Source organism: Ambystoma mexicanum, chromosome 13, assembly GCF_040938575.1.
Source record: "Ambystoma mexicanum isolate Mex_15411 chromosome 13, UKY_AmexF1_1, whole genome shotgun sequence".
In the NCBI taxonomy this organism is placed as follows: Eukaryota; Metazoa; Chordata; class Amphibia; order Caudata; family Ambystomatidae; genus Ambystoma; species Ambystoma mexicanum.
Genome location: NC_090938.1, coordinates 371,493,359 through 371,518,750, shown reverse-complemented (window position 1 = coordinate 371,518,750; position 25,392 = coordinate 371,493,359). Strand labels below are relative to the sequence as shown.

Genomic DNA, 25,392 nt, shown 5'->3' with positions numbered 1-25,392 from the left:
TCCGGCTACTCTAAGAGTGGGCCCTGCCTAGTGACTTTTGCTCACCTGTGACTTTATTCTTCTGTAAGCCTATTGCAAGTGCTCTGGACCTTAGAGTGGTGTGTCTAACCCATTTCTGCTTTTTCTCTCCCTTTCTTGGAAACTACTAGAGTGTCATCTAACGTTAAGCACTCACCTCTGTTTTAATTAAGTGGTGTTTTACCTAGAGTTGTCTAGATAGGAGAAAGGATTGAATCTACTTTCATTATAACTGTGTTGAAGTACTTTTACTATATTTTTGCTAGAGTGTTTTTAACTTATGTGTATTTTAAATAAATAACTATATACTTTTGAAACCAAGCTCTGGTCAGTGTTTGCTTGTGCTATTGTGTTTTGGTACATATTGTGTATACTCTACATACTGCCTAACTCTTCTTGAGAGAAGTCTGACTGCTCAGCCACAGCTACCAGGTAAATCTGGGTGGTACAGACTGCTACCAAAGGGGTTTACTGCTCTACCTGTAGTCTTAAATCTTTTGCAGTGTTCCCCAAGGGAACTGCACAGGTTTCTGCCTAACAGTTTGCATGAGGGGTGGGGGCCTTGGGGCATAGTGTTTGCATGAGGGGTGGGAGCCATGGGGCATAGTGTTTGCTTGAGGGGTGGGGGCTATGGGGCATAGTGTTTAATAAAAATTAGGGGTTGAAAAAGCCTCCTGCCACGCCACGACCCACCGTGCCTACCGCCCCACCCACATTTACTTTTCGGCCCACTATAGCCATCATGTAGGGTACTTTCGGCCCTCTGTCAAAATCAGCTGTGCACCCCTGGCCTAGGTTTAGTGAGACATTTTCTTTATTATTTAAAGAAAAGCAAGTTGAACATGGCACATGATCCATCTCCTCCTCCTGACCGATCACAGCCCCCAAAGACAGGAATAAGGCACTGTATAGAGGCCTGACACTATGGTCCACATTTGAGACCATAGTGACATTTATGCCCCTTTTTGCACGTTACCTTGGAAAGTCATCCTTTAAAGTGGCATTGCTGCAATCACCCCAGCTCAAGTACTAAGAGTACTATTCTCTACAAGTTCTGAATTTTCTGTGTTCTTTCCACAGGGTGAGTTTGTGCTTGCGTTTTCTAGTTAGTTATAACCTTCTTGATTGTTTAATTAAAGTATATATATTTGTAGAATCCCAATTTAGATTGCTTCAGTGATCACGTCACACCCCTCCTAAGAGTATAGCCTGACCTCAAGCCCATGTTACGACAAAAGGCGAAGGACGAATATCTTGTGGCTGTGCCCATTTCACTTTTATTTTTGGGATCACTGCTCTTTTTGTAGTAGTATGGGACTCAGTAGGCAGTTTAGCCACATCTAATCCCTTTACTACTGCAAAGCTGTAGTCATTTTGTCACCAGGCCCATTTAACTTTCGCAACATTCACCCTATGTTATGTTACTTGGCATTTCTAACATCGAACCACTTGTACTGATACTTAATGAGGATTTGGATAAGATGACAGAATGGCTGTGACATCAGTCACCGTATTGGGGTCCCAGGGCTGTCCGGAGAAATATGTATCCTTTGCCCACAAAGAATATTAGCAAAGTCTAAGGGTAAGGATGGTTGTGCATATGCTCTGTTCTCAATGACAGCCTAAGAGAATTAGACATATAGGGATAAGCATTTGGTATTTTCTTGGAATTTGTGATAAACACCCTCAAAAAAAGAACTAAGGCACATTGAGGTATTGCTTTACATGATCAATCATACAATGGGTTTATAAAGGCCATGGAGGAAATTGTCAATATTGGGTTTCCAGGAATATAATGCAGATCATGTCAAGGATGGCAACTTGGAGTGATGAGTAGACACAGAAATCAGCTAGGCTTCTCTACAGCCAGACGCTTCGTTGGTACACTAAATCTATTAATTCCAGCAGCATGCCTGCTGATCCAGCACCATCCCAAATACATTTCTAAAAAAATAAAATAAATTGGGTTCTCATATCGCGCTTCATGCCAGAGTCGGGCTTCCTAGCAGGGGACCAGGATTTAAACCCATGGTGCTCAGCGTTAGCTTGTTTCCAAGACAAGCAGGTTGCCTCAGAGTTATCCTCGCAGCCCATTTCTAGTTCTCCACTACACATCTATCCTGACCTCAGCATCTGTTGCTATCCAAGAAATAGAATCCACACACAGGTCTGAAAACCTACCCTGAATCTGATCTGCAGCACTGTGTTTCAGTGTTGAGGCCAGTATTAAGCTCTGCACTCTACGTAACCAGCAGCATTCAAACGCTCCTATTCTCCCAGGAAGATTAATACACAGCTCTACCAATAACAACCTTCAGCAAGAACCCACTTCTACTCAAAGGCTAGGAACAAAACACAGCTCTGGAGTCAAAGATGAAGCCTAACTTGCAGCACTAACCTTTTCTTCATTGAGCCAAAGATTAAGCTCTGCCTATGCACCCAGCATGACCTGCTAATACTCTTGCACTGGGGACCAAGAAAGCTCTGCCAATCAGGACCTGATGCACTCCGTGCTATTTGTGGCATGCTGGAGGAGGGAGTCGGACAAAGGAGTGGTGTGGTATGAACACTTCTTTACTAAACAATAAGAAAGGAAGGTCTAACTCTCCCTATTATAAGGGGTATTCGCTACCTAAGGGAAACTTGGGTGCTTGTCGTCCGGGTAGTTGTCCAAATGAAAAGTCCTATCCTCTGTCCAAAACTACCCAACTCTAGGCCTACCACTATATGCACTAACAACATAAAAAGACATCAGGAGAATTAATCCATTCTATTGGCTCACCAGTATCCACCTTAGTGATTGTGTTTAAAAAGTCTTAACTAAGAGTTTGTGTTCAACAAAGATGTAGAATACCAGAAGGAGGATTCCCTGCTCCTCCGGGTCCAATGGTTAAGCGTCTTGATAATATCTTTGGCAATCGTTACCGACTCTCTGAATCAACACAATTGTCTTGGGAAGCCAGAAGGATGACTTCCTTTCTCCTGGTTTATGTGTCTTTTGAGGAGAGTGTTTATTAACAGTTCTCTATTAGACTTCGTAGTTTTCTCCAGGCTTCTTCCATAGTAACTGTTCCCCAATCTTCTACTTTTTGAGGTCCAACCATGTTTGGATCAATTTTGTAAGAAATTCTACAGTGCGAAGAATAGTTCCTAGGGCTAACTTTACTTTGCCTAATGTTACAATACGTTTTGTGGTGAGGGAGATTACTCCAGAGTCTTTGATTATCTTTGCCAGAATCACTGAGATGAGGGAGATCACTCCTGAGGCGTTGATAGTCTTTATAATAACTACGGCTTGTTCAAATTTGCTTCTTCTCCTAATATGTACTGCAAGGAGGGGGGGCATTCCTACATTTTAATTCCAACTTGGTTAATCTTATAACCACTACTTAGATGAGGGGGGCCTCTCCAGAAGCTTTCCCCACTTTCATTGGTTTTACCACAATTATGGAGACCAGGGATATCCCTCCTGATGTCTGGATTAGATTTGCTGGTATTTCTGAGATGGGGGAGATAACTCTTGGTTCTTTGTTCAGTTTTCCAATGATTACTGAGATGAGGGAGATCACACCCGATGCTTGGTTCAGCTGTGTTGCTGGGTTTGAAATTCCCAGGCAAGTGCATCTTCACGCTGGCTTCTCTCTGGTTTCCTTGGTTCCCTTTTGAGTAGTCCTTTGTTTTTATCATCGGTAGCTGGGTCCTCCCCCTCTTGTCTGTATTGACGATGCACTTTTCAGGCCTCCTTGGGGCCACCTCATCTCAGTACTTTGGAGAACACATGAAAGAGTAGTTTGTATAACTGCCATAATCTTCTTCACAGTATTTCCATAAAAGAAGGAATCAGCTTTTATAGAAAGAAAAGGAGGAGAGTCACAATAACATACAGTGGGTACTGTTAGAGGCTTTTCTTGCAGATCTTCAGGAATTCGGGGACTAGGTAAGCGGGTTAGTGAGGTCCCCCATAGAACGAGTCACCATCCCCACGATGGAATTCTATCTCTGTGAGGTCCTCCCACTTTTTATTACCCCTAGGGGGAATGTCAGGTAGCAACCTCACCTACCTAGCCTCATGTGGAAGGGCTGCCTTATGGGGAGAAGTGACATGATTCCACGATTCGTCACATATTCCAGTACTAGGACTCACCCATAATAACTCCCCGTAAGCCTGATCTGCTGCATGTCGCCATTCCTGTACCGGGATTCACAAGAAGCAATGTGTGTACACCACAATACTGAACAGTTTAGTACTGGGGAAATATGGACCAAACTAGCCTAAAGAATCAGTGTGGTTAACCCACATTTTATAAAACAACCTCCTTAATCCACCCTATATGAGACAATACCAATGACCATCTTCCGTGCCCACTGAAATGCCTGCTCCCGGGGTCTTACCAATGGTGAGGTCATGAACTGGCTGGAACCTCTTGTCCGTGAACTGGAGCAGAAGACATGATTTCCCCACACCTGGAAGAAAGAAAGAAGCATATCCAATCAGAATGGAGCAAAACCCTCCGCCTGTCCCCTCCTGTACCCTAAAGCCTGCACCCAATGATCCTCACAAATGTGCTCTACAGTTGTGCAAGCCTTAAATACAATATCCCACTTTTATTTACTCCATGATCTATGCAGTGAGGCCCATTTGCACAAGCTTTGTGCCTATGTAGACTTCTTACATAACAAAAATGACTAAAACTGGTTATGCTAGAAAAAAGACAAATTGAAGGCATTAATTGCCATTGTGCCCTGAAATCAAGGATTTCTTTTTTAAATAGATACCTACAAAATAAAGGTTAGTGATAACAAACCCATTACCTTGAGAGTTAGTAGAATGAAAAGGTGTGAATAGAGGAGAAGAAAAAGTTACTTGCCCCCGGTAACTTTCTTTCAATTGGATGTTCCTCCCATGTATTCCTCATCTTTGATAATTGTCTTCCAGCTTCAGCTGCTTCGGAAAAACAAATTATCGACAGAGGGCTCAGTGTGGTAGTGTTGATGAATATGTCCCTCGAAGGCCTCGGTCCGATGGTCGACGTCATCCGCAGTATATGTAGCACGCACAGCGCCCGTTGGCTTCAGTTCTTTTTTTTCCATATTAGAGTAATTACTAGTGCCTCCTAGGACTTGAGAAGACTCAGAGCGCAGAGTGTTAAACAAATTCTGTAGCAGGGTAAGTTGGGAGGGGCGATGAGGAATATGTGGGAGGAACATCCAATCGAAAGAACGTTATCAGGGGTAAGTAATTTGTTCTTCGAATGGATTGCGTCCGCCCAAGTATTCCACATCTTTGATGGCCTCCCAAAGCAGTAATGGTATTTAGCAGTTATCATGGACCGAGTGCAAGACAGCTTTCCCGAAAGCTGAGTAGAAGAAGTGTCCAGTGAGTAATGTTTCACAAAGGTGTGTATGGTAGACCATGTGGCTGCTGCACACATGTCCTTAATAGGTACTGCTCTCTGAAGAGCTAGCCATGCCCCTGGTTGAGTGAGCTCTTACACCCTTTGGGGGATCTTTACCAGCCAGTCTATAGCATTCTTGGATAGCCAGAATAATCCATCTGGATAACGTCTGTTTTGTTATTGCTGACCCCAATTTAAGACCTGTATATTCGATGAATAATTGGTCTTCCTGGCAAATTTTTGACATTAGGGAGATATAAAAACCTAAATACTTGAAAGGGAGTAGGAGGAAACACATTAGTGAGTCCTTTAAGAAACCAAATGATTAAAGGGATTTTAAAGTATATGGAGGTTTCCTCTGAAGAGCACTTGAAAATTGAAAGCGTTGCCAGGTAACCTTTTATTGTTGTGCTCTAGAGCCCCAGATGTGCTAAGTGAAGAAGAAATTATAACACTGTCGATGTAGCACACTGAAATGGATCCACGTTCTTATCCCTAAACAAGCATCTGAAGTTATTCCAACAACAGCGGTATAAGGATTTTGTTGCTGCCCTTCTGGCCGAAAGCAAAATCTCCATTATGTCTTCCGGGAGGTCCCAATCTTTGTATTTCAGCCTCTCAGAAACCATGCGTGAAGGCCAAGTGTTTTGACCTCTGGATGGAGAACCTGACCCTCCTCTCGCAAGAGGTCTTCTCTTTGTGGAAGACTTATCAGTGGGCTGATGGACATGTCCAGAAGGTCTGGGTATCACATCCTCCTGGCCCAATCCGGGGCAATTAAGATCATGGATTTCCCTAACTTTCTCAACCACCTGATCACCTGAGGAATGACAGGGTCTGGAGGAAGCACGTACAGAAGTGGAAACACCCAGTCCACCACAAACGCATCTCCTAGAGCACATCTTGGTGGAAATTCCTTGGATCAGAATAGCTTGCACTTCCGGTTGACACTTGTTGTGAACAGATCCACATGAGGGGTTCCCCAAAGGGTGAATATCTCTTGAAGGACTTCCTGGGCTAGTTTCCACTTGTGGGAGACTGTTCTGCCTGCTCAGAGCATCCGCTGCTGTGTTCTTCACTCCTGCTAGGTTAACTGCTGATGGGGAGATTCCTTCTTGAATTGCCCAGTACCGAAGCTGTATTGACTATGCACAGTGGTAGTGACCCCTACACCGCCTCTCTTGTTGAGCTAGTAAATGGCCATTATCAGGACATGTTTTCCTTGCACAGAGGGTAGAAAGGCCTTCAGTGCTAGTTCAGTGCTAGTTGGATTGCCCCCAGCTCCAAAAAATTCATATGTAGTTTGGACGCCGATGAAGACCAACGACCAATAATTGTCAGATCGTTGGTATGGGCTCCCCACCCCATGTGTGAGGCATCCGTCACTACTGTCATCTCCGGCCATGGTTGCCAAAAGGGTTCTCCCTTCAGAATGTTGTTCTTGCAGGCCCACTACAGAAGGTCCTGTGCGACTCTGCTCAGAACTTGAAGGAGGTCTGACATCCTGCCTGAAAATTGGGACGATGGAGTCCTGAGAGCCCATTGGAGAGATCTCATTCTCAGGCGAGCCTATGGCACCAGAAAATGCAGGATACCATGAGTGTCACGACTCGCTTACCATGGAAACTCACGGCTCGCCTGTCTAGGAGAGTATGGAGGAAATAGAGGAAGGACTATTCCCTGAGAACGTTGTACGCGGTCTAGACGTTTGCTGCTTGCCGGCCATGTCACCATGAGCAATAGAGGAAGGACTAATTCGGCCTTTATCTTCCAGGAAGCAACTACCGCATTCTCGTTGCAACTTCCAGTGCTACGGAAGGTAACCCAGCGCTCCTGTGTGCGTGTACTCTTTTGCCGCTCCCAAACGGCATACCCTTTCGTTTCTGCCGTTCTCAGACGGCTTGTACTCCTTGTGCCTTCTACTCTGCCTACCTCTTGTATTCCCCTTCTTCCCCGTGCACGCTTGTTCTATCCTACGCGAGGTGCACGCCACGCTACCTTTCCCTTTCACCTCCAGTCTCCGAGTTTCCATCTGTCCGTGTTATTCTAGCATTCGGTTCTTCTCCCGGAGATATCACGGAAAACTTCATCAACTACACGGTGCATTCTGGGATTCGTTGTCCATTCAGCCATAACCATCTACCAGGGTTTTTCGGCAAGGCTTTTCCCTGGTTTGGGGTGGGCTCCCCAGGGTCCCCGCTGCCAGGCAAGCTGCATCTCTGGCAAAGTGGCCTCCGGTGGATCTCACTCCCATCACTCCAAACAGGGGAAAGGGACGTGTATGAAGCCCAGCAATAATTGGAGACAGAAAAGGAAAGAGCTATCTTCGGACGACTCTGGGGACACAGATACAGACGATACCTCTACCTTCAAGACATCAGGTGAGGAGGGGTTGGTGAAGATATTAAAGATCAGACAGAATCTGAGAGATTGCGACGCCAAACGAAAATGGCCTCCCTAGAACAATACCAAGAAATGGTAAACGCTATTCAAGTCTTGACAGCTGAAGTACAGTCTCTAAGAGCGGATAATACTATGTTGCAGCAACAGATCCAACAGGTGGGACAACAGGCTCCGCAGCGGGATGATATCAGAGGGGAACTGCCTCCCCTTCCTCTGTCATGTGGGAAATATGATGGGGACCCAAAGAAGATAAAGGAGTCTTTGGACGCCTGTACCATTCAATTTACCTTTCGTCCTAAGACCTACGAACTAGACAGAACGAAGGTCGGGTTCCTAATATCCAATCTAACAGGCAATGCACTCGCATGGGCCACACCTCTAGTCACTACTTCGGACCCGGTCCTTACCAGTTACAAACCATTTGTGCAAAGACTGCGAGAGAGGTTCGAGAGACCGGAAGTCTTATATTCCACTTTCGAAAACTTGCTCGACATACACCAAGGATCATCTAATGTCCAGACTTACGTTATGAAATTTCAAATGATAGCAGCAGAGGCAGGATGGCCCGAAACTGCCCAACAGACTATATTCCGAAGAGGACTTCATGAAGACATTAAAGACGAGCTGGCGAGAGTAGCCAGACCTACAACTTTCCAAGACCTGGTCTCTTTGGTCTTACAAATAGAGTACCGTATGGCAGAAAGAAAAGCAGAGAGGAGAAGACCACGCACCTTCGTATCGGGACTAAGTCCCCCCTCGGTGCCTGAAAAGGGATCCACGGAAGAGCCTATGCAGATTGGAGCTACAAGAGGACCACTCTCTACTAGCGAACGTAAAAGGAGAAAGGACCTTGGCATGTGTACGTATTGTGGATCAGACAACCATTTATTGAGGGTTTGTCCAGAAGTACCCCCCAGAAGCCAGGGAAACGAAAGACCTCAACCTTAAACAGGGAAAGGGAAGGGGTGAATACCATAAATCCCTGTCGTATGACACAGCCTCCGATGTTGGACTGCTGCAGTCTTATGGTGATCAAGGTACTGATAGAATGGGATCCAAAGGGTTCTGTGGAATGCATAGCCATGTTGGACTGTGGAGCACCAGGCAATTTTGTGGACAAGTGGGCGAAGGAACATCTAATACCCAGACGCCCAAAGATTAGGTCCATACCGGTGGAAGGAGTCGATGGTACCCCACTCAATAGGTCCCATTAGCCACGAAACACAGGAACTGAAGATAAGAATGGCTAACCATCAGGAATACCTTACCTTTGCTCTGATCAGGGCAGCACATTTTCCAGTTATACTGGGAATTCCCTGGTTAAGGAAGCATAATCCTCACATCGACTGGAGTTTGAACACAGTAGACTTCAGATCACAATACTGTGATCAACATTGCTTGACTAAGGAGATCTCCCCGGTCATTCAAGCAAGACTACATCCTCCCTTCAGCGTCAACATGATACCAGCCCCATATAGGGAATTCATGGATGTGTTCAAAGATGCACAACCACGTCTTTTGCCCCCACACCGTAAGGAAGATTGTAAGATTGATCTGATACCGGAAGCAGTTGTACCTGTCGGTAGAATGTTCCCACTTTCTCTACCCGAAAAAGAAGCTCTGAAAGAGTATCTTGCAATCAACTTAGAGAATGGGCTCATTAGAGAGTCGACTTCTTCAGCAGGAGCTTCACTATTCTTTATTTCCAAGAAAGGTACAACAGAACTACGTCCCTGTACAGATTACAGAGGTCTAAACAGCCTTACAGTACGGGACAGATATCCCATGCCTTTGATGAAGGATACCATTGAAGCCGTCCAGGGTGCTCGGGTGTCCACTAAGTTGGACTTGAGAGGGGCATATCACCTTTTGAGACTCCGCGAAGGAGATGAATGGAAGACGGCGTTCCGGACGCCACTAGGACACTACGAATACAGAGTAATGCTCTTTGGGCTTGTCAATGCACCAGCACAATTCCAAAGATTCATGGACAATCTTTTTTCAGACATGCTCTATTCCTCAGTAGTCGTTTACCTGGACGACATCCTTGTCTTCTCTACCACTTTGTCGGAACATCGCATCTTGGTTACAGAAGTTTTACAACGCTTAAGAAAAAACTGTCTGCTAGCTAAACCTGACAAGTGCGTGTTTGAGGCATCCACTGTACCGTATCTGGGTTTCATATTACCCGCAGATAACATACAGATGGACCCAGCCAAGACTAATGTGATTACCAACTGGCCTGCACCCTCCAATGTCAAGGGATCCAATGATTCCTAGGACTAGCAAACTTTATAGAAAGTTCATCCCTAATTTCTCTGAGATTATTCTTCCCATCCCCAATCTTTTGAAGAAAGGGGTGAAATTCCTCTGGGATTCCAGCACTGAACAGGCCTTCCAACTACTAAAAGGATCCTTTGTAACAGCTCCAGTTCTAAGATAACCAGACCAAACACACCCATTGATAGTGGAAACCGACGCTTCCCATGGTGCTATTGGGGCAGCTTTACTACAGAAAGAGGAAGACGGATTAGAACATCCGGTCTCTTATTATTCCCGCACATTGACCACTAGTGAACTTAACTATTCCGTTCTAGAAAAGGAACTCCTGGCCATCCGACAGGCTTGCGAAGAATGGAGACATCTTCAACAAGGCTCTGTAGTTCCGTTTCTGGTCCGTACAGATCATCAGAACCTTAAAGTACTTCAAAAGATGGAATGTCGCAATTCACGAAACGCCAGGTGGGCATATTTCTTCTCACAATTTGACTTTGAGATTACCTACCTTCCAGGAAAGGACAACGCTCTGGCAGATGCCCTTTCTCGCAGCATGAGTGAGGAAACAGGAGATCCACCAGAACCGGAACTTATGTTGGCAGGAAAGACATTCATCAATATTATAAATACGTTTTTACAACAGGTAAAGATGGAACAATAGAACAAGAGAGGTGTAAGGACGGACTTAAACTGGAAGGGCAACCTTCTCTTCAAGAAGGATGCGTTGTATATACCAACTCGGAATCTCCAAGTACAAGCAATGTCCTGGTCTCATGATATTCCTTCTGCAGGACATAAGGGCCAAAGAGCCACTTTGGACTTAACATCCCGTCAATTTTGGTGGCCTTCTCTGATTAAGGATGTCAAGGAGTATGTTAAGGCTTGTCTGGTGTGTGCCCAAAACAAGTACGACCACCACAAACCCTTAGGACTCCTACAGCAAGAAACTCAACCTCAAGGACCTTGGCAACACATTTCTACTGATTTTATAGTAGATCTACCGGAGTCAAGTGGACACACTGCCATAATGGTCACTGTTGATTCCTTTAGCAAATTAGCTCATTCTTCACCTCTTAAAGGAATCCCTACAGCCAGCATTACTGCAGAAATCTTTCTTAAAGACATAGTCAGACTACATGGAATACCCATCAATATAGTGTCCGACAGAGGCCCTCAATTCACGTCCAAATTCTGGACTACTCTGTGCCGAACACTAGGAATCTGAAGATCTCTGTCCTCAGGCTTCCACCCGGAGAGTAATGGGCAAACCGAGCGTTTGAACGCCACACTAGAACAGTACATACAGTGTTTTTGTAACCAAGAGCAGGATGACTGATTTAATCTTCTACCCATGGCGGAATTCTCATACAATAACACTACACATACCTCTCTAGGTAGGAGTCCTTTCAAATGCACGTACGGTTATGACCCAAAACATATACCTCTCTCTGGTATTCCTCCTACAAATACGCCTTCAGTAGACCATCTATTAGATACCATACAGAGGATGCATCGAGAATCCAAATCCAATCTCACAAAGGCTCGACAGGATTGTAAGAGATGGGCAGACAAGAAAAGAAGTCCAAACCCCCAGTGGGAAGTAGGGAATGGAGTGTGGCTAGCTACGAAGTACCTACCCAGACGGGTTCATTCAGGAAAATTTGCGCCCAGGTATTTAGGACCCTTTCGTATTACAGCCAAGATCAATCCTGTAGCTTATAGATTGGATCTTCCTCCAATTCTTAAAAGAATCCATCCTGTCTTTCATACCTCACTCCTCAAACCATACGTTAAGGACCCTCATTTTCGAAAGACAAAAGGACCTCCTCCCAAGATCACAGAAATCGCTGAGGAATATGAAGTTTCCAACATCCTTGATTCCAGATACAAAAGAGGCGTTCTGCAATATCTGATATTTTGCAAAGGATATCCAAAGACCGAATGCACTTGGGAACCTGTTAAGAACATTACTGCTGCTCGGCTAATACAAAGGTTCCATTGCCATCATCCCGGGAAACCAGGGGGAGGAAACCTAAGAAGGGGTCATACTGTCACGGCTCGCCTGCCATAAAGAGTATGGAGGAAATAGAGGAAGGACTATTCCCTGAGAACGCTGTACGCGGTCAAGACGTTTGCTGCTTGCCGGCCATGTCACCATGAGCAATAGAGGAAGGACTAATTCGGCCTTTATCTTCCAGGAAGCAACTAACGCATTTGCGTTGCAACTTCCAGTGCTACGGAAGGTAATCCAGCGCTACTGTGTGTGTGTACTCTTTTGCCGCTCCCAAACGGCATACCCTTCGTTTCTGCTGTTCTCGGACGGCTTGTACTCCTTGTGCCTTCTACTTTGCCTACCCCTTGAATTCCCCTTCTTCCCCGTGCACGCTTGTTCTATCCTACGCAAGGTGCACGCCACGCTACCTTTCCCTTTCACCTCCAGTCTCCGAGTTTCCATCTGTCCGTTTTATTCTAGCATTCGGTTCTTCTCCCGGAGATATCACGGAACACTTCAACTACATGGTGCATTCTGGGATTCGTTGTCCATTCAGCCATAACCATCTGCCAGGGTTTTTCGGCATGTCTTTTCCCTGGCCTGGGGTGGGCTCCCCGGGGTCCCTGCTGCCAGGCAAGCTGCATCTCTGGCAAAGTGGCCTCCGGTGGAGCTCACTCCCATCACTCCAAACAGGGGAAAAGGACGTGTATGAAGCCCAGCGATAATTGGAGACAGAAAAGGAAAGAGCCATCTTCGGACGACTCCGGGGACACAGATACAGACGATACCTCTACCTTCAAGGCATCAGGCGAGGAGGGGGTTGGTGAAGATATTAAAGATCAGACAGAATCTGAGAATGAGGCCGAGCAACCTCAGAAAATCAAATGCTGCAAGACTCTGGGCACTCTGAAATGTGGTGACCACTTGCAGAATGTGCTGAGCCCTCACCTCGGGTGGTGAGGCTTTTCCCGAGGAGGCATCCAGGACTGCTCTGATAAATTGAGTCTTTGAGATGGTATCATATTTGACATTGTAATTGAGGGAGAAGCTCAGTTTGTGGAGATAGTGGTAAGTCACACTGAGATGTTCTGGGGACGAGCTCTGATCAGTCAACCGTCCAGGTAGGGGTAGATGTGAATTTCCCATTCTCCTGACACTCGCTGCCACCAGCGCCATCAACTTGGTGAAAACTCTTGGGGCGGAAATCAGCCCGAATGGCAGAACTCGAAACTGAAAATGAACACCGCCAAGTGCGAACCTCAGGCACTCTGTGCTTGTGATGGATAGGCACATGAAAATTAGTATCCTGAAGGTCCAATGATACGTTTCAGTCTGGAGTTGGAGGGCATGAAGGATCTTGAATTGTTCAAGTTTACGTCCAAAATGGGTCTCAATCCTCCGTCCTTTATGGGGATTAGAAAATACAGGGAGTACCAACTTCGCTCCGCTGCAGGTACTGGTTCTAGTGCACCTTTCTCTAGCAGGGTCAAAATGTCCTGCATGTGGAGCGGATCTGGAATTCTAAATGAGCTGTTCCCCAGTGGATATTCATGGGGCCTTTTTAGAAATGGAAGACAGTAACCCTGGGCTACCGTTTACAGTACCCAAGCATCTGAAGTAATGTCTCGCCACTCTTTCAGATGCTGTGAGAGCCTGCCTCCCACTCGCGTCTTGTGGATTAAGGCCTCAGAGAGGTTTTGAGACTGCTGAAGCAGCGGCAGAGGGCAAAGCTGCTGCTGCTTGGGCTGATTTAGCACCTCTTCCTCATCCACCACGAGGGAATCTTCTTTGTCCTCTATGAATGGCTTGTCCTCTCCCTCATCCAACTGAGCACTAGAAACGAAAGGACATACTCCTCCAAGATGACTTACCGGAGTAGGAATGTTGAGGCTGTCTAATAGCGGCAATGAGAGATTTAGCTGCCGCTTTTGAGGTCTGTAGCTTTTCCAGACTTTCATCAGCCTTGCTACCAAAGAGTCTCGAGCCGTCAAAAGGCATGTTGAGTAATCTAGATTGCATGTCCGGTGAAAACCCAGACTTCCTCAGCCACACAAATCTGCGTAGCACGGTGCTAGTCGCCATGGATCTGCTAATACTATTTGCAGTATCCAAACCTGACTGGAGGAACTCACAAATTGCCCCCTTACCATCCTTGATGAAAGCCAGGAAGCCGTCTCTCTCTATTCCCCTTTGGGGATGTGGTCAGCCGCCAATGCTGCGCAATCCCACAGGATTAACGCAAAGTTAGATAAGGCACAAGTGGCATTTGCCGATTTCGAGGCCATGCTACCGGCAGTAAATACTTTCCGGGCCCAAGCGTCCACCCGTTTTTCATCCCTGTCTCTAGGAATGGTAGGATAAGCAGATTGTTTTGTGGATGTTGCTGCTTGGATCCCCAAACTTTCTGGAGTTGGGTGCTTGGTCAAGTTATCTGGGCCACTGCTTGACGATCTATATTACTTGGGAACGTTTTTATTAACCGCAGAAATAGAATCTGGGGTTTCCCAATTTGTTGTGACCCTTTTTTACAAAACAATATGGAAGGGCAAAATGGGATTCCTCTGGGGACCTTGGTCTAATATGTCCATCAAGTCATCCTGTTGAAAAGGAGGAGCAGTTATACCCCGTCCCTAATATTCTACAACCTTGCTCATCAGTTGTCTATATTGTGATGCTGGAAATGCATTGGAGGAACAGAGCCTCCATGTCCTTGTCCTGTACTCCCTTATGTGTGTTCTGTGTTTTCTGCACAGGAGTCCAATTGGAACCCCCGACAGTGCAGCTCTTCCTCTTTTTGGTCATGGTTAACAGAGACCCTTGGGATACCCTTATGGCACCCATGGTGGGGGGTACAACCCTGTACCCCTAGTGTATGTTTTTGGGCACATGTGTTTTGGCCACAGAGCAGGATATGGGCTGGTGGCAGCTTTATGCTGAATGTAACAGGAGCTCTGAGTATCCTCCATTTTGGGATAATCAGTTCCTCCATTTTGGGATAATCAGGCCCTGCCATAGGAATCAGTGGGTTCCTGATAGAATGAAAGATGGCCTCTAGGGCCTCTTGGTTTCTATTGCCCGTTACCTTGTTTTCCCAAAGTCCTGGGAAGCCCCGACTCAGTCCCTTCCCCTGACTGGCTGTTGGGTGGAAGAACCACATATGGTATTGTGGGGAAGTCCAGGCCAGATTGGCTGGAGCATTCCCATATGTTGTGGGTACACCCTTGGTGTGGGACCTGTGTGAATAGAGTGTGACCAATATGCCTTGTATGTTATGGGTTTCTGGATTCTGTTTGTGTGACACAATGAGGAGACAGCCCTGCCCGAAACTGACATAAATACAGTATGGTGTGTTGAAAGGCTGGGTGCTTGCCCCAATCCACATTCCTTGTTATGGGTGTCTGGGTGGAAGTGAATAGCCTGAATGCATGTGAGCCTGCATGAAGGCCCGTCTGTGTGATTGGTTGATTGAGCCTGGCTCAGCCAGAGTGAATGAGGGACAGATGTGTATATCTGCAGACCTCTAACTTAACAATTTGTTCAGAAGCTGAAGTTGAAACTTGAAGCTCATACTTAAAGCCCAGCTGGAAGAAGAAGAATTACTGCTGCATTTCCTTCGATGAAATATAAAAGCTGTTGAGTATGTCCATGACTGATCTGAGAGAGGACCTGGCTAGGAGACCTCTCCACGAGCTACAAGGTTCCCCATCGTGCAAAACTGCTGCTCTTCATATAGGCACCCAGGAACCCAGTCCCGAAAGGCTGTCAACCGGAGAAGTGGTCCGCCGAGAATCCAGAAGAGAAGCACCAGGACATCGAGGCCATCCAAGTCCATTGCTGTTGACCAGAGTTCGGAAGATTTCCGTGACCGCTGGAAGCCAGTCGAGTCATGTCAACCAGAAGCGGGGACCCCGCGATGCCATGCAGCTCGATGACTGGAGCTGCAAAAGTTCCACCCTTGCCTATGAACATGTGAAGAGGGCTCCCTTGCCATCACTGTCAACTTTGGCCCACCAGAGAAAGTCGAGGTTGCCGGCGACCGAGGAAAGTCCGCCGGTGGGATTCCTGCCACACAAAGCCGACAAAGGCGCCCCGAGGACGCCGATGGCATGCAGAGCCGAGGTCCAGCCCGTGGTCGAGTCCTGATCGCCGAAGCTATCCTGAGATACGTGCTGCAGCACCGACAGACCAGAGGACCGCCGAAGCGACTCCGGACACCAGACTGCCGGGTCTACATCCATCACTGAGTCTTCTTTGCAGCGCTGAACACTTTGCAGCGAGGTGGACAGCACGCTGTTACGCTCACCTGGTATCCACAGGGACGCCACCTAGCCGTTGTTGGATGATTTGCACTCTCGAACCCTCTCCCGGTCCCTTGGTAAGGCCTCTGGTTAAAGATGGGTCTGCAATATAAGAGAGCTGGATTCAATACCAGATTGTCTTTATGTTTTCCCACCTCCCTTGGCCTCAACTCCTTCCTCCCCCTTGGGCCTTCTCCTCACCTTAATATTGTAAAAGGTGGATTCTCCGTCCTGCTCCTCGTGGCAGGGGCGCATAGATGGGGGGCGAGCAGCAACCAAGTTACTTCACTGGTGCAAGCCCCCCTGTGGGAATCCAGGCCTGCTGCGACTCCGTAGGTTTGCCGCTTTACAGTCTTTATACGCAGTTCTTATGTTCCTCTTAGTTCGAATAATAATGTCTTGCTTCTTTCCTTTTAGGTATGGAAAGGTATTTTGGTGTTGTCATGCAGTTTGAAGATGAGCATGGGCCGGTAGGCAAAAGCGCGGTGTGCGCGATGCTGTCCAGTGAGTAATGCGCGATGCGCGGCGCTGTTTCGCCTTTTATATTGCTAATCTGTGCCTTCTCTCCTTGCAGGTTGCGATGTTCCTCGCCGAGCGCTGTAATGTTTCAGCAATGATACTGACCAGGAGATGACTACCCAGGTAAGAATTGTGTGGCTTTCTTCATTCGGGAGGAAACGTGAGTTAACGCTTACTAATGCTGTCTTTCTAGGTCCTCTTTACAGGTTATGGTATTCCAGGATGCATGCGGTGCCGGATGATGGAGTTCGTACCTTCAGGTGAGTGGAACTGAAGTCAGCGATGGATTGAAGACCGGATACTGTTCCAGGTAAGTTTCGTAGTGTTCTTTCTCTCTCTGCAGGTCCTTGGTTTCAGGTAAACTGGCATCAAAGAACTTGACACGGTGAGCATTATGCTGCCCACAGCAGAATAACGCAAAAGCATGTTCTGATGGTTGGGTGCGGTTTAAATAGACTCAGGTAAAGTAGTCCAGGTAAAATAGTCCCAGGCCTGCCACACCCAAAGTAGTCCAGGTAAAGTAGTCCCGGGCCTGCCACACCCAAAAGACTACCGCATAGCTCAGTTCCCTGTAACTGAGCTATGTGTGTGCCTCCATGTTGGCTGAAGCCCCCCCCCCAGTTAAATAGTCCCATTCTAATGTTGGTCTTCATGATGGTTATGAGCCTGGCGCCAAAGGCGCCAGGACTGACTCTAAGAGAGTCTTGGATGAGGTTCTAAGGCCTTTGACCTGGCCCAAACTGGAAGGCTGACTTGCCAGTGAGGGCCAGGGGCAAGGGTCATGACGCACGCCTCATCTTCACAGGACTTCAACGAACGATCGTCGAAGAGCACTGCGAAGGTCGAAGCTGCTGCCATGACACCATCCACTTTTCTTCGAGGATCTCAACGCCTTGTGGCTCCTGCTTTAAAGCGAGTTTATTCTCGAGGGATCTGTTGAAGAAACTCTTCCATCTCAGGTACATTGGGGTGGTTGAACTTTCTGACCAGGAAGCAAGACTTATTTAACATTAATGGACTGGGGTTGTTAATACTTTTATTACAGGTTGCCCAAGTGAGGGAATCCTCACTCAGAATTGTGTCTCTATAGCTAAATAAAGCATCATACCATTATTTAACTTATCCTGCCTTCCTTCCTTATGATCTATGTTGATACACCTTGCTGCATGATTTGTATGCTACATAACGGTCAGCAGTTGATGCATTTTAAAAGGAATCTATAGCCAAGTGTGGTACCACATTGAAATTGTATATATTTGTCATATTACAATTACCAGAGAACAAAGTGTGTTATTGAATTGTGTATGTATCTCTGAACCTTATTTTAATATAAAGAACAGTGTTCGCACATTAACAGTGTGTGGACATTGCTTTGTGGATGTTTGGGGACTCACTGTACTTAAGAACCGGCCTGCAAAACCTCCTGAGAGCTTAAGATTTGGTTGCTCGTCCATAGCTACCATATAGAGAACCTTGGCTGGGGTGCTCTGTGCCTCTACCAGTACAGATACCCCCCCCCCCTCCAGTCTTTACATATATGAGCTATCAGCATGATCTGGTTTTCCAAATTCCAGCTCAAGATATGCATCTGCTCCACTGGCTGTTCGTAGTTGGTCACAGATCTTTAAGTCTAGATTCCTTTGAAAAACTCAGCTGGTCCACTTGGAGTGCCATTTGGAAGACCGAACAGTGTTTGCTCATCATCAGATGGTTCATGTTCTTCAAAGATTGAAGAAAGAGATTTAAAAAAATCTTTTTGTGGTAGAGTGTTGTAAGATTTCTCTTGTGTTGCCTTCAATGGTTCTGAAAAAGTCTTTGAAGTAGGCCTTGAGGCCAAATGGCGTTGAAGCATTCAATTTAGGCATCAATGGCTTTGATATGGGCGTTGAAGGTTCTGACATTGATGGAACCGATTTTGTTTTCTTCGAAGATGTCTTCGACAAAGCCCTTGAAGGACTGGACTCTCGACTCATCAAGGTCTTGGACACCTTTTCACTCTTTCAAGGCTTCAAAGGCTCTCGATTTTAGTCAGGCTTGTTTCCGGGACTCGAGGATGCATGGGGTTTAGCCTTAGACTTTCTTTTCCTTGTTGCCTTTTTGCACAGCGACTGGGACATGGTCTTTCTTCCGTTCTTTCGATAGGGAGTAGGGTCCTCTCTCTCCCGAAGATTTTCATCATCTTCCTCCGAAACTCTTGTTTGCTGGACATGCTATTCTCTCGGGTGAGGAAGGAGACCTATGACGTCTTTTTTATGACTTCCTGGAAGAAGACGAAGAATGACGCAAACAACTTCTCGATCGAGATTTCTTCCATCTTTTTGGACGAGGAGAATCTCTCGACTCATCCGAATTAAGTTTTTTCGGGACAGAAGGGGATTTTGGGATTCTACCCACCGCCAATTTACCTTTACGCTCCATCACAGTCTTGTCAGTCATCGCCCGACAGGATTTTCACTCCTACATACGATGCTTCTTGCCAATGCACCACAGGCAAATGCGGTGGGGGTCGGTGATGGACATCTTCGACCCACAATCCTGATATTTCTTAAAACCTGTCTTGGGCGTCGATGGTGAAGGCATGACGTTTTATTTAACGAACCGAAGCGCGCTGTAATTTCTCTTGAGGCGAATGCTGTGTCGGAAAAAATGAACTGAAGCTAACGGGCGCTGCGCGTGCTACATATACTGCGGATGAAGTTGACAATCGGAGGGAGGCATTCAAGGTACTTCGAGGCATCGACGCTACCGCACAGCGCCCTGTGTCGATAATTTTTTTTTTTCAAGGCAGCTGAAGCTGGAAGACAATTATCAAAAATGAGGAACACAATCCAATTCGAAAATGCATTTTATATAGTTTCATGCTCGATTCCTCCCACTTCTAACGACAGTAATAACAAGTGTTAAATTAAGTACTTTTACATTTTAGAAGTATGAAGGGCTGAGTAAGCCCTGTCGGGATGTTAACTGCAAACTGAACACAGATGGTCTGTTGCAAGCTCCTACCTGGCCGAGCAGAGGAGCAGACGAGAAGAGGAATAAAAGAGGTGAAAAGAAAAGTTGACTTAAGGGATAACACTAAAGGAAAAAGAAAATGAGAAAGCACAAGACAGAGCAAGGTGCAGTTTCAAAAGAAGGGTTTAAACAGGGTGGTGTCCTTACAAATCTAAAAATTGATAAACGAAGTCTGCAAAAGAAAAGGAATTAAGACAACAAGCGCTGGCAAAAGCCAAAGGTTTTGGCTTTTGTGTAGACACGAGATAGTCATTTTCCAGGCACAGCCATTATTACACTACCTGGCAATTACACTGCAACAGCTGGCAAATGGGACTAGTACCTTGGAATATTAAGGCAGTGCCTAGCAAATGCCTATTCAAAAGAAGCCCAAACTGTTGGCTTTGCCAAAGTTCATTTTTAGAGAAATTTGGTGCCAGCAACAGATGCAAGGACACACACACTACTTACAAATCAAATGGCTGAAGGTAAACTTGATTAAGACATTTGTATTACACTGAGAGCTGGTTTGCAGCTGTAATTAAACAATTGACATACAGAGGAATGTTCAGAAAGAACTGTGGCACCCCATTAAAAGCAAAGTGCTACCTGGAAAAATACTGTGAGGCAGGGTGTTTTAGGTAGGGAGGGGTTGGTTGTCGGTGAGTGGAAATGGCTATCGGGAATAGCATGGCCCAGGCCAGACAACGGTTAGTAAAAAGCCAAACACTATCTACATGCTGTTCCCCTCTTAACATCCCATCCTACCTTCACTTCCCATGCCAATGGTTTTGGCAAACAGGCAGCACTTATAGCGCCACCCAACAGTCAAAATTAAAAAGGTTAAGTACATAATTAGTAGAAAAGAAATTATTTAGGCAAAACATTTTTCCTTCATGAATTTCCAGGGTTTTTCACTCAGAGTCTTTCATTTCCCTCCTCTTGCCGGTTATTACCCTACGGGAGCACGACAGTGTACGCACTGGAGCAATAGTTGGAACCTATGTCTGAGCTGCAGGCAGACTTGTAAAAATCCTACTTTCTGGATGTCTGGCTGTCTTTGGCACCACAGCACTACTTCTTGGGCCTAATAGATAAAGCAACCAACATTAGTCCAAAATGAGATTACTGAAATGGCAAAGGACGACACCTAATCCAAGGCAAGGCAATACACATTTGTACTTTTGTCCTCAGATTCCCTTTATGACTTTTCCATTGATAAGTGAAGTCTGCAGAAAGTGAAGTCTGCAGATTTCAAAGATAGTTTAATTGCCGTGGAAACTTCAAATCCTTGTGAAAGAAGCAAGAAGGGTGTCAATTCTAGAGTGATCAAAGGTTCCTCCCAGGGTTGTGACCAAGAGAGGCTTAAAAAAGGTGCACACAGTGCTACATACAGGATTTTGAAAAAATGCGATTATTTTACTCCCTATTTATTGAGTTAGAGTACATTCAAATTCAAGAGAGTAAAAAATAATGTTCTTCTTCACAAGGGAATAAAAAGTATCCAAGATCCGTCTAATGCATGTATAAAGTAAAAACGTTTTTCAAAAACATTAGAAGCAAAACAGTTCTACATCCAAGTTCTCTGGATTCAGATGACTTTCATTACTTACCGTAATCATATTTCTGGTGATTGGATCTGCTTAGATTCACAAGCTGTGCATATAGACCAACATCTAGTGGTAATCGCAGAGTATTGCATCTTTTCTTCCAAAGCTCGAAAAGGGCCGTCAACCTCGGCGTGTCTGTAACACTATCCCTACTGTGACGTGTAGCGTACCCATGATCCCTCACGCATGAAGGCCCCCCTGGTTGTTTTAGTTCTGCCATGAGGGAGCCTGAAGAGAATGGGTGAGTGGGTACAGAAGGATAGAAAGATGTAAGATGTCTATGTTTCTTCAACTCCCAGAGGGGAGGAAGAGTGGGCGCATGTGAATCTAAGCAGATACAAGCACCAGAAATGCGATTACGCTAAATAAAGTATGTCTTCTGATGCTTGTGAATCTGCTTAGAATCACATACTGCACATAGACTAGTGTGCAGTGCGAGGAGAGGGAGGTAGGATGTTTGAAGGAACAGCGGCAAAGAGATATGTGAGGGGTCAGCAATGCAAGACTGATACAAAGGTAACGGTTTCTCAAGGTTTGCAATGTATTCAAAATAAAAAGGGGTTTTGATAAATGGCTAACTTTGCCTAACCTCATAGAGAGGTCCCTGTCTAGCAAACTGAAACTCAAGAAAAATGAATTAGTGTCTAGCATATCTCTGGCCCTCACACTAATGCATACAGTAAAATTATACAAGGAAAATATGGCCGATTTTTGGTTGAACAAAACAGTTTGGTAATTAAAACTCAAATGTTCTTGAAAGCACTCCTTACGACCAGGGTTGTATTCCCCTTCCCCTGGACCAATTCAGGAATACTTGGATAACAGTTCTGATTCAACAAGGTTCTGTTCAAGGAAGTAGAAAAGTCTTTTTCCAATCAGTGTGTCTTTCTCAAAGATACAACAAACGTCCTTTTCACCACAGTTGGTTGATAACTCAAAACAAGTCAATGTCTTCCAGAATATTCCTCTTGAAAGGTTGATTGAATTTCTCCCCAAAAAATAGGTCCAAAACCAAATGCATTTTTTGTGTTACCATGTAACACTTTCTTTTAAGAAACTACTCGTCAAGAAAGCACTTCAATCTCTCTCAATACTGTTTTAAATAAAATACTTTTGTCAGGATAGCAAACAGCAACTTGTGTCGATTATGCTACTGCTTGTCAAACAAAGGATACAGTACATTAATTCTCTTAATTTAACAAAGGTTCTTTCCACATATGGATCTGACACAAAGGTGTCAAACAACCACCTTCTTTTTTGGTCCACTCGCCTGCCAGGACTAGCCACTAAAAGCCTTTCCTGATATACACGCCTGACGGGAAGAAAACTCCTACAACGACCTTCAAACTTGATGGTAATATTGATTCCAGTATTCTCCACACCAGTCTTTCGGTATGGTTTCACAGTCTCTTGGCAATATGAGATACAAGCTTTTCCAAAAGTGTATCTCTGAAAAGCGGAGTTTCGCACAACTTCTTGGCAGATGGTAATGCTGGTTATGAGCTTTTCCCAGTGATAGTCTTGATATGGTATGCCCGTAGGTTCTTTGCTGTGGGTAGTATTGGTTGGAAGCTTTCTTCACTGGTAGTTCTTCCCAAGTCTTCTGAACGCCTATTGGGAGGCCACCAGGGGGCGCAAGCAAGATGGCTGCCTGAGAGCCGAGCTCCGTCCCCTGCCTTGGAAGAACAGAGGAGATATGGAGACCCGCAGCGCCTGACTCCCAGCCAGAATGACTTTCCAGATGTGGGAAGCTAATGTGATCCCACAGAGCTAAAGAAGCCAAAGGGTGCCTACCCCGGTGCCGGTAATCCGAAGGCGATCAACCAACTGTGCCGGGCCCTGCTGGCCATGGACCAGGCTGTGGAGGCCGCCCGTAGGGTGCGGAATGAAAAAGGAGGCATAGACACAGGAGAACGGCGGATGCCCGGTCCTATCCTATCTTTGGGCTGCCACTCCGCATCATCAGACACACAGGGGACAGTTTCCCTACCCGCATGGGGGCCGCAGCGGACCGTTGGTACATGTGCAGACCACTGCGCATTGCCCACCTGCGCAACTGAGGGACAGTGGTGCCTGGCACCCGTGTTGCCAGGCGGGATCCGGGCAACACACAGCAGACCCGGTAATTAATACCCACCCACACCGGAGGAAAGGTGCAGCCAGCACGGCTCATAGTCCCTTGGTGCCGGGTGGGGGTTGGGGGGGGTTAGAGAGAGGCGGAGACCCTTTGCGGCGGCGCATCAAGACTACAAGCCGGCAGTGAAGTGCCTCGGACACCGTCAAAGCTTGCTGAGATCCTGGAACGACAGCCGTTGAGCTTCCCAAGCACGGCTTTGGCAAGGAGGAGGCGGAAAACAGCAACATCGGTAAGATAGTAAGTGGGCTGATTCCTCACTCACTCCCCCCCCCCCCTCACCACGGTGCTCCACCGCGCAAAGAAGAATCAGGCCACAGGGAAGTCCCCCTGTATTGAAGGAGGAGTAGGCCTGGACTCTGGACTCCTGTCTTGAAATGAGACACGTCCTGACCTGATAATCATCTGGGCGAGCACTGAGGCCCAACTTCGGGAGTGTGCACGGAATACAGAGAGGCGTCTCTTGAGGGACATTGTCCTGGGACCTGGGAGGACAGAGGCCACTCACGTGGAGGACTCTAATCAGGGCCCCAGCTCGCTAAAGTAAAAGTAGCAGGGAAGCCATTTGTCTCGCTCGAAGCAAACCACCCTTTAAGAGCCTGAAGCGCTGCCCCAAGGCGCAGGAAGGAGCAGGGGGGATCGGGCCGTATCAGACATCCTGGCAACAGAAGGGCCAGTCGAGGGGCACGGCAATCAGAGTCTGAACTAGACCTGCAGACCCCCGAACACCTACCCAGGATTCCAGAGGAGAAGACCAGGAGCACCTATGAGCTGGAAGGGTGCTCTAGCGCTTCCAAAATCAGTGCGAGGAGGTGATGGCAGAGGCTAAAGGAGAAGAGGGGGGGCCCACCTCAGCCCCGGCAGAACTTGGATCTATCAAAAGCAATATACAAACTATCCTGGAGGAGATCAGGGGGATGAGGACAGATATGGGGGAGAAAGTGGAGGACCTCTCGGCCAAGGTGATCACCCTCAAAGACAGAATGGATGGAGAGGAGGCTAACCAAACCTCAACCTGGCTCCTGGAGACACAAATGGAGGCACGATTTATGGAAATGGAGGCATGAGGAGGAACTGCGCCTCAAGGTGGATGACATTGAAAACCGGGAGAGACGGAACAATCTCCGGTTCTTCGGGCTGCAGGAGCGTGAGGGCGAATCACCAGTGGGCCTGGAGCATAAGATACAGGGAATAATAGGGATGGTCCTAGGTTCCCGGGAAGGAGAAACGGTCACCATGGACAGGGTGCACCGTGCTGGAGGGGGAACTTGCGGTCGTCGCTCAGTCCTGGCGTGCATGTATTATCATGGGGACACCATGAGGATCCTCGAAAAAGCGAATCGCATGAAGCAGGTGGACTATGGAGACTTGAAGGTTGCTATTTTTCAAGACCTCTCGGCCCATAACTTGTTGAGGCGAAAGATGTGCGGGGCTCCCACTAGGTGGCTTCAGGATAAGGGGGTGAGATACCGCTGGGGCTACCCCTTGGCACTTGTGTTTTCGAATGGGAGGGGGAGCGATACCATCTCATGGTGGAGGAAGAGATACAGCATGTCACAGAGTTTAGTGGGCTGTCTGGGTCTAGTTCAGACCGCAATGGCCAGGGACTGAACCCTAACTGGGGACCAGAATCGGTGCAAGGAAAGTGCAGGGCAAGAGAAGCCCGGAAGTTCCAGAAGCTTAACACCCCCCACCGTGGAGCGATGATACGAGAGGGGTGCGGGGGGGATACACTTTGTCTTGGCTATCCTTG

The 25,392-nt window shown here is 46.6% G+C and overlaps 1 protein-coding gene across 2 annotated transcripts in view; it reads right to left on the bottom strand.

Annotated features, from left to right (window-relative positions):
• RAB2B (RAB2B, member RAS oncogene family) overlaps positions 1-25,392 on the bottom strand; it is a 635,145-nt gene that overhangs the window by 381,856 nt on the left and 227,897 nt on the right. For both annotated transcript variants that reach the window (XM_069633906.1, XM_069633905.1), the window contains one exon: positions 4,411-4,482. In XM_069633906.1, the coding sequence (XP_069490007.1) occupies positions 4,411-4,482 (72 nt within the window). The remainder of the gene's footprint in view (positions 1-4,410; positions 4,483-25,392) is intronic.